The sequence below is a fragment of the Phascolarctos cinereus genome, unplaced genomic scaffold (assembly GCF_003287225.1).
Source record: "Phascolarctos cinereus isolate Bilbo 61053 unplaced genomic scaffold, phaCin_HiC Scaffold_5;HRSCAF=322, whole genome shotgun sequence".
In the NCBI taxonomy this organism is placed as follows: Eukaryota; Metazoa; Chordata; class Mammalia; order Diprotodontia; family Phascolarctidae; genus Phascolarctos; species Phascolarctos cinereus.
The window spans coordinates 149,862,902-149,873,142 of record NW_027555958.1 but is presented as its reverse complement, the minus strand read 5'-3'; the positions used below and the strand labels follow the sequence as shown (position 1 = coordinate 149,873,142).

Below are 10,241 nucleotides of genomic sequence, written 5' to 3'. Positions count from 1 at the left end.
TTTTTTAATACTGTCCAATAGTGGTTTATCCTGTTAAGCCATAGGTTCAACTGATTTTGTCATGATTATGTAACTAATTATGTTATATCCTAATTAATGTGCAAACAATCCATTTAAGGGACTATAATTTTCCATTAACATACTGGCATGCCTTTGTCACAGTGCCTACTTTGAGTTTTTCCTTCTTGTCCTTTATATTCACATGAAATGTAGTAGTGATTTTCAAAGAGCCAGACCATGTAGCCAGCTGTAGTATGCCACTTGGAAAGTATTCTCTTATTGATTCTTCAGATTGCTATCTTCTCATAAGTTCCTCTTTAAAGTATCATAGAAAAAAAAAAGAAAGAAAAGTATCATAGAATCTTAATTGGAAAGGCATGTATTTCACAACTAAATGCATTTGAACAGAGAAAAAGCAAGTTTTAGGACTTTTTTAGGGAAAGATGAAATTTTTTAGAAAGCAATCAACTTCTAAATTTCATAGTAGTCACCAAATATTTATTGAGCACCTAAAATCTGTAATGGAAATTTGCATATGACTGCTTCCAGAAAAAACAGTAGTCAAGGTAGGAGCCAGCCATTGGATACTCAGTGAGAACAAAGAACAAATTCCTCAAATGCTATGACTAATTATGGGAATTGGGAGACATTTTCATATATCTCTTGTCCTTTTTACCTTAAGTCTTCCTCTTCCAGTGGAGGAAGGTTAGATATTGGATAGGGAGATACAAACTGAATTAAAGATTTGAGGTTTTTCAGTCTTCAAAATTAATCCTCATCTCTTAACCATTAGCACACAAGCTGCCACTAGGGACTTGGGAAAAATCGCCAGAAAAAGAAAAGGACAAAGTACAGCATTTTAGTTCCTCTCTCATTTTTCTTTCCTCCCTTCATGCTAATTAATGACTATCCTAAGTAATTCACCCCACTTTGCCCTCCAGAATTTCTCTTCTCCTTGCACACCCTAGTTGTTTTATTGCCTCTAGATTTAGTGCCTCTTCTCTTTCCCTTCCTCTGTCTTCCTAATCCAGTCCAAACTCCACTGGAAAGCTACAACAATCAGCTAAATGCTAATCTTACTATCAGATTAAAGTAATGGATACTAGGGTGTGAAATAGGTTAGCTCACAGGGCTCATGGATTTTAAAAAAGGATCTGTCATCCAAGTGAATCTTCCTGCAATAAGTGTGGGAGACTTTTTGACAGGGGTCTGCCTATATAGTTGATCTATTTCAAATGTGAAGGCATTTCCCTCCACTTTACCTAGATTGTGAGGGATTAAAACACCTGGAATCAACAGTGCAGTTGCACAAAATGAGAAAAAACATGACTGCATAGGTGCCCATTAATTTACGTATATATCACTTAGAATGTTTATGTCCATCTTTTGTTGTTCACTAAAGTCCTATGCCATATTTTACAGTGAGTGCTTGAGGCTACGCCCCTCAAACACAAACTCTGGGAGGAAAGCTCCTGATGGGAAGGCTTGGAGTAGAGGCGTGGTTAAACAAAAAAACAAACAGTCAAGGACCAAGCCTAGTTAATCATGGTGAGACCTAACACCAGTAGACTGTTCATCTAGTAATGAAACTTTTATAGCCGTGGTATCTCATGAAAGAGAAGAATAAAAAATGGTCCTCAGTCTGGTGAAGCCCTCTTCTATTTCTGCAATGACAGTGGAAGAGTAGCAGACAGGGGGCAGAAGCTGCTAAAAATTCCTCAGGTTTTAGGTTGTCAATAAACTTTAAGTTGACTGTTGGTACTTAAAAAGTGAGATCCTTGTCCAGTGACCATCAAGTGGACATATTGCTGGAGGAGCTGACTCATAATCTCTTGATATTTTTATCCTAAAAGGGAAGTTAGGGGGCAGCTAGGTTGTGCAGTGGATAGAGCACTGGCCCTGAAATCAGGAGGACCTGAGTTCAAATCCAGCCTCAGACACTTTCTAGCTGCTTATCCCACTTAACCTCTGTTTGCTTCAGTTTCCTCAACTGCTTTATGGAGATAATAATAGCACCTACCTCTCAGGATTATTGTGAGGATCATATCAGGTTTTTTTTTAATCACTATACAAAATGGGAATAATAATAGCATCTACCTCCCAGGATTGTTGTAAAGATCAAATTAAGTTGTTAAAAAAATGAATGTTAAAATGTAATTGAGAAATATTTAGTGAAATAAAAAAATACATATCAAAAAGATCAGATCAGATTTTTTTTAAAAGCCCTTAATACAGTACCTGGCACATAAAAGGTGTTATATAAAATGAGGGTAATAATAGTACCTACCTATCAGCATTGTTGTGAAGATCAATTCAGAATAAATGGAAGTTAAAAGAAAAAATCTAATTGGGAAATATTTAACAAAATAAAAATATTTTTAAAAAATCAAATTAGATAATGTTTCAAAAAATCACTTATTAGTAGGTGCTATATAGTAGGTGCTATATACAAAAGGAGGGTAATAACAGTACCTGCCTCTCAGAGCTGTTGTGAAAATCAAATCAGATAAAATTTTTTAAAAGCTCTTAAAATGCTGAATTATCTGTGAATGTACTTCGTATAAGGTATGTCACAGTTTTTGAAACGTAATGCATTGATTCAGTATTCACTTTCCTTCCTAAAGGCATCAAAAATGAACACTCCCAATTTTAAAAATATTTGTTGTGTCTGTAAATTTTTTTCTTTAGAAGTATTAAGATTTCTCTCATGATGAAAATAGAAAAGTAGGCCTGATGTCATACAAGTTTATTTTCTATATTTTTGACTGATTATAGCACAAAGAAATGTGCTCCAAATTATTTTTAAACATTTTGCTCACATGAAAACTTACAAGGGATGAGGAGAATAAGACAGTCAGTTAAAATTAGAAATGAAAAGTGTTAACAATAATAAAATGGCCTTGTTTTACTGTAGCAATTTAAAAAAAAAGCTCTTAGAACAGTGCCAGTTTCGTAGTAGACGTGATATACTTATTCTCGTTCCCTACAGGACAGCCTACGTTAAAACACACCCTACATGAAACATGACATTTCTCGAACTCACACAGATGGAGGCATTTAAACCCAAAGTGACTTTGAGGAGCAGGCTGTTTCCTACTGCGCAGTTGTAGGGAAGAAGGTTACTGGTATCCATAGCAACCAGGGGCCGCCATTCACTCTTCATTAAGAATGGCCGCCAGCACATGTCTAGTTCTCTCTTTCTCCCGCGGAGCCTTATGGGACGGTACCGCCCAAGTCTGGAACGGAGCGGGAGGATGTGACGTCACCAAGCCGCTTCCGGTTCCGCCTCCAGGAGTCCGAGGTGGGAGCACCGTGGTGGCTATACTCTTTTTCCCCGGCGGCGCACGTGTATCTCGGCGTCCTGGCTGTCGGGAGCGATGGCCGAATTGGACCGCGTAGTGTAAGTGGGAGGTGGTGGGGAAGTCTTTTATCTTGAACCCTATCCGTAGGCCCTCCAAGCGTCTTTTCCTTCCTCTAGTCCCGGAGGGTGTCCGGCAGTGGCCAGCCTGGGGGAGCCCGCGGATGACGCGATCCCTCAGACCTGGGGGGCTCTGGCGGATGCCAATACTTAGAATAATGAGATGGGGACGCCAAGGGAGATGTTGGTTTCTTCTTACCGGACTTCTTCCTTCCATCCCGTGCTCCTCCACTTTTCTCTCTTCTCCCCCATGCAACTGCCTTGTAGAAAAACAACCCAGGCCTCCCCAACTTGTGCCCCCGTTCTGCGGAGCGTCAGATCCTTGGCTGGATAAACCTTTGGAGGCAAGAACTGGTGGTGTTTGACCGGACTGTGTTTGTATTTGTATCCCAAGGGCCTACCCCCGAGTGCCTGGTGTGTCATAAGCGCTTCAATTCTTGTTGGGTGAATGAATGAATAAATAAGTGAATGAGGTCTTTACTCTGTTACTCTATCACGATGTGAGATTAGAGATGGAGAACATAAAATGTCCCCTCCTCTGCCTCCTTTCATAGAATAGCTGTCCATACTTAGCCTTTCCTTAAAATTAAGTCTATCCGAATAGGTAGTGCAAATGTTAAGATCTTTTTTAAAAAATCATTTTATGAATTATTCTCAAAGTATTGATTTAATTGAATAATTTAAAATTATTATTAAAAGTGTTATTTTCAGATCCTCTTTCTCTCTCCCTTTCTCCCCCTCCCTCCCATTTCCGTCAGAACCAGGAAAACCTGGGTTGAAGTCCTGTCTCTAACACAAGCTTTGTGATCCTGGGCAAGTAAATCTCAGCTCTCTAGTAAGCTTTCTCAAACTGTGAATTGCAGAGAAAGTACATTGGTACGAGGTTTCAGCTGTGAAGTTCACTATACTAGTGAAATCACAAGTTTTAATTCCTAATTCTAGATGAAAAGATCCTGAAGTACAGTGGTCAGAGTGGAGAAGTAGGGACCTGTAGGAAAGAGAGTATAGTAGTAAAATTATCAAAAGCAGCAACTGATTGGATGTCCAGAATGATTGAGAGCAGAATCAGAGATGATACCAGCATTACATGCCTATGTAACTGGGGTCGTGGTAAAATGGGAAAGTTAAGGGGCAGTTCAGTTTTAGTAAGATAGATTTGGTTTTGAGTGGGTTTAGTTTGAAGAATGTTGGAAAATCTAAGTGGAAAAGAGATTTAGCTACTAGTTGAAAATGCAGGCCTGGAATGCAGATAACTAAGGCTAAAGATATAATACTGATATGGGAATTATCTGTTAGAGGTGCCAGCTGAAGCTATGGGAGTAGATGACTAGCAGAAACAGAGCTCAAGAGCTGAGTCTTGGGCAATTTGTCAGACTGAAACGAAAAATTTAGTGGGGGATGTTCTGTTTTTTGTTTGATTAGATTAATTTGTGAAAGTTATTTTGAAATGGTACCATAAAATCCCCTTAGTGTTAAAGTTCTCCCTCTTGAAATTATTTTATATTTGCTTTTCCACATACATTCTGTGTGTCTTGCCCTCCCCTCATCCCCAGCATATTCTCCTTGATGGCAAAGACTATCATTTTTGTCTTTGTATGCCTAATATTTAGGGTAATTCTTTTCACATGGTCCATTTTGACAATTAGTAGATGTTTGTTGGTTGAATCATCAATTACTGTTCTGGATTTGGCCATTCAGCCTAGCTCTGAATCTGCCTTAGTGTACTCATGCATAGCCCACCACAGAAAGTTTGTCAGTGCTTTCCAAAATCTAGGTAAAGTATACTTATGTCATTTTCTTGTTGCTCTACTTGTGTCTGTTAAAAAGAGACAATATGTGGTACAATGGGAAGAGTATTTGGAGTGAGAGGACCTGGCTCCAACCTATCTTTCCAGCCTCATTATACATTATTCCCTTTCCCATATTCATAAGAACCATTATTTTCATACATTGCACTTCATCTTTTGTTTCTGTCTCTTTGCTGTCTCCCATGTCTTGAAAGCACTGCCTCCTGACCTCTCTGCCTCATAGACTTTGATGGCTTGGAGCATATCCACTCCACAATGTATCATCATTATAGGATTTTAGGAGAATTTGTCTCCTTCACAATTTTATAAGAGTTGATCTGCCTTAAAAACATTTTTTCATATTAATGTAATTCATGATTGGTAAATATCAATGTAAGCATATGTTTTAACCTTCATGTAATTTTTGAAATCGTATGCACATTAGTTAAATGATTATTTTGACCTAAATGTGAAAAATGGTGCTTATATTCAAGAATGATTTCTAAATTGTCCAATTTCTTTTTACAGAAAGCCCAAAACAAAACGGGCGAAGAGATTCCTTGAGAAGAGAGAGCCTAAACTCAATGAAAATGTTAAAAATGCCATGCTTATTAAAGGAGGAAATGCAAATGCAACAATTACTCAAGTACTCAGAGATATGGTGAGCGCATTTTAAAAACCTAAAACTTTATTTCTGTAGTTACTGAAAGTAATTGAGAACGTTTTCAACATCGCTCTTTAAAATTTCTCATTAGAATAAGGTTTTACTTTCAAGAAATAAAAGGGCATATTTATACTAGATGGACTGTTGAAGAATATTGAAACCTTGAGTGAAGGGAAATTCAAAGTGATGTGAGGAAGGATGATACTTGAAAAATTATGACATCTTAAAAGTGATAGGTGAAAGAAATATTGATGCAGTGTTTGATCTTAGCAGCAAACAAATCTGGGGACAGAAGTATTTAGTAGTCCAGATAAGAAATAACTCATGGCTCTAAGGATGGGAGTAATCTTGAACAATAAATACTATAATAATTTAATTTTTGCTGAGATTTCAGATCATTCTGATGTTTTCATGCCTCTAAATTCTCTTTTGCAGTATGCTTTGAAGAAACCTTATAGTGTTTTATATAAAAAGTGAGTAATGTTTTAATTTTTTTTTAAAATCAAGTATGCAATTTGGCGTCTGATATTGTGCAGTAGCCTTATGCGGAAAGTAGAATTAGAGGGTAAAAAGAACTAGTTTCTTTAAGACAGGTCAAATAAAAAACATCTTAAAGAGGATTAATGGACCTAGATCAGACCAAATAAGCTTCTTGTGAGGGTTGGGGGGGGCAGTTGGGGTTAAGTGACTTGTCCAGGGTCACACAGCTAGTAAGTGTTAAGTGTTTGGTCTGAGGCCAGATTTGAACTCAGGTCTTCCTGACTCCAGGGCCAGTGTTCTATCCCCTGCAAGGGTTGGGTTTTTTTTTAAGTTTCTCTCTACATGATCTACATATTAATCCTCATTACAGCTCCATTTTTAACTTTTCCCCGCACCTTCATTAATGTTTTCCCCTTTCTCATACTCACACATCCTTCCCCCTGCCATTTTAATCCTGCATTCTCCATTCTTTTATTTTCCTTTATCTTAGCCTCTATTCCCTGGAATCACTTCAGCTCACTCTCTTACTACAGGCTTATTCTTTTTCTTTGTTCCCTCATATAAGGACCACTCTTACTGTGTTGACTTTTATTTCCTTTCAACTTCTTTACAGGTAAAATAGAGAATGAAAGAAGCAGCTGCTTATTAAGCACCTGCTTTGGGCTGGGTACCGAAAGAGAATTACAAAGATTTAAGAAGACCTCTTACCCTCATGAAATTTAATCTTATAATGTAAAAAATGTCTGACAACTGTGGGTGTAATATGGAATATAAGACTTAGATGGTATCTGTAAGAAAAAATTGAAATTTGATACTTATATCGCTTGAAAAAAAACCCAGGATATGGTTATTAGCTTTTGATTAACTAATCTCGCAGTAAACTGTATGCTCCTTGAAGGTCGTGACTTGTCTGTTTTCACAATCCTTAACAGCTGGCACATTTTATCATTCAGTAAGTACTTAGCAGGTGTCTACATGTGCTCCCTGTTCTGTGCTAGATATTGGGAATACAAGTGAAAATTTTGACTCAACATCTTAATTGCAAAGAATTTGCACTGTAATGGGGATAGCACCAAGGATATACCCATATTTTAAATATATAGCTAGGTGGCACAGTAAATAGAGTTCTAGACCTAGAGTCAGGCAGATAAATTCAGAGCAAGCCTCAGACACTTCCTAGCTCTGTCACCCTAGGCAAGTCATTTAACCATTGTCTGCTTCAGTTTCTTCACCTATAAAATGGGGATAATAACAGCACCCATCTCTCAGAGTTCTTGACAGAATAAAGTGAAATGATATTTGTGGAAGTGCTTTGCAAGCCCTAAAAGTAGTATAAATGCTAACTACTATTGTTATTATAAAATGAATAAAGACAAATATACACAAAGTCATGAAATACAGGATAGTTTGGGAGTTGGCAAGGATCAGAGAAAGGCTTTATGCCAAAGATGGTCCTCGAGCTGCTTTTTTTTTTTCTGAGGTAATTGGGGTTAAGTGACTTCCTAGGGTCACACATCTAGTAAGTGTCTGAGGCCGGATTTGGACTCAGGTTCTCCTGACTCCGAGGCTGGAGCTCTATCCACTGAGCTTCTTAAATAAAGGAAGAGAGGGACTCTGAGGCAAAGGTGAGGAGGAACTGTGTACCAGGCATGTACAAAGACAAGGAGGTGGGAGGTGGAGAGTCCTCAGTGAAGAACAGAGAGAAGGCCAGTTTGGATGGATAGTAGAGTGGTAAAGGGGGAGTAATGTCCAGTGAGGCTTGAAAGATAGATTGGGGCCAAGTCATAAAGGGCTTTAAAAGCAAATGGAGTTCATATTTATTTTATCCTAACGGCAGGAGGAAGCCACAGAATTTGATGGAATAGGAGATTCAGGAAAAATTATTTTGGAAGCAATGTGTTGGATAGATTGGAGTGGTGAGAGACAAGACAGGTAGACCAATTAAATTAGGAATCTTTTGCAGTAATTTAGACAAGAAGTGATTAGGGTCTGAACTAGAGTGGTATCTTTGTACATGAGGAGAACGGTTCAGGTGCAAAAGATGTTGTGAAGGTAGAAACAGCAAGATTTAGCAAAATGATTGGATCTGTGGGGTGAAGGCAAGTGAGGCATTAAGATTCGTGTCAGGGTTATGAACCTGGGAACAATGAAAGGTTGCTGTCTATGCCTTTGACAGAAATAGGGGAGTCTGGAAGTAGGTAGGGTTTAGGGAGAAAGATGAGTTCAGTTTTTGTAATTCATTATATTCTCTACTTCAAGTTTATAAAAACTAAAAACAAACGAAAAAAACTTTGTCCACAGGCAGACATTTTATTTACTCACACAGACCTCGTGGTAAAGTAGTAAATTGCTTTTAGAAGATAAAGCCTGATACCTAATTTAAGAACCTACCAGTACAGTAGGAGCTTTTAACATTTCCAAAAAAGGACCATATAGCCAGTGTCTGAGGCTGGATTAGAATACAGCTCTCCCTGACCCTAAGCCCAGTGCTCTCTCTACTGAGTCCTTAGTTGCCTAAGGAGTAATGACCTGAGAACGTTCTTGGGGGGGGAAGGAGGAAATCAAGACGTTGGAGATATAGTGGGTGAATAAATTTAGGAGGTGTGAGGTATAAGGAGAAGTGGAGTGAGAGCTGTTATGGTCAGATAGGGGAATGTCGGCGTTTCTAATTAAGGAAGTGGAAGACTTGTGGGTGATGGTGAGATTCAGAGTGTATTTGTCCCATATATGTTTGAGGTGAAGTAAAGGAGTAGATCATAGAATTTAAGGTGCCTGAGGAATTGGGAAATGAGGTGGGTTTGAGGGAACATCTATGTGGATATTAAAGGCCTTGTAGTAAAAGGGTAAGAGTTGGGAAGGAGAGAAAGATAGTGAGCCAGGAGGGACAGTGACCTAGAGGTGGATGTGCTACAGTCACTATAATTTGGATTGGGTAGAAAATTTTGATTGAGTGGGCTTCAGAAGAGGAAGCTGACTGAAGGAGATAAAAGGGGAGTCTGGCATTAACGGGGGGGGGGGCAGGGAGTATTCTGACTCACCCTCCAATGTGGACCAGGGTGTTGGGAGAGAAAATACAGCCATTGCTGCAGAATATAGCAGGGGATACAGTGTTGTCAGAGGGGAACTAGGTCTCACCGAAGATTAATAGATAGGAAGCATTGTAAGTGAAGTCCAGGATCAAGAGGAATTCTAGAGGGTAGGGATGAGACAGCAAGAGGAGATGGCTGTCACTTAATAAATATTTGTTGTGTTGAGTTGAATTATTTGGAACAAAGCATTTTCCATATTCTCTAAGTACAGTGATGACATAGGGGGAGAAAGGAATAATAATTCAACCTGTTTTTCCATATGGTAATATAATGCTACAGGTAAAATTGCTTATAAATAATATTAGAGCTTTTATAATTAAGCATAAGAAAGCAAACTATAAAAAGTTAGAAGAAAGGGGAATGGTGTACCTTTTTATAGCTCCTTGTAATTGATAATCATTTTAAGCTATTAGAATTAATGATGTGATATAGTGCTTGACTTTACATAACACTTAAGTTCTGCGTAACAAACAGTATAAAGCTTAAACAAATTATGTTGGAGAATACATGTTATAAACTTAATAGATAAAAACTTAAAAACTAAAATGTATATTCAAAGGAATCCCATATGTTGTACAGGCCTGTTTTACATCCTTTACATTTTTCATGAGCCACCCAAAATCCTTTGACAGCCTGTAAGCAACCCGCAGGCCTGCATTAGATAAATGGTGAAAAGATAGAGGCAAACAAATAAGAAAGAGGATGAACATATTATAAGCTCTCTCTTGGGCAAATGTTTAAACTTACTGATTAAGTAATTTGAAGTATCAGTTTACAGCCATTAAACTGGGAAAGAATAATAA

At 38.1% G+C, this 10,241-nt stretch overlaps 1 protein-coding gene across 1 annotated transcript in view; it reads left to right on the top strand.

Annotated features, from left to right (window-relative positions):
* Window positions 1–3,258: 3,258 nt before the first annotated feature.
* Window positions 3,259–10,241, top strand: part of RPF2 (ribosome production factor 2 homolog) — a 46,980-nt gene continuing 39,997 nt past the window's right edge. Inside the window, exons 1-3 of the mRNA XM_021008086.2 lie at window positions 3,259–3,400; window positions 5,734–5,866; window positions 6,305–6,342. Coding sequence (XP_020863745.1) covers window positions 3,378–3,400; window positions 5,734–5,866; window positions 6,305–6,342 — 194 coding nt within the window. The 5' untranslated portion in view covers window positions 3,259–3,377. The remainder of the gene's footprint in view (window positions 3,401–5,733; window positions 5,867–6,304; window positions 6,343–10,241) is intronic.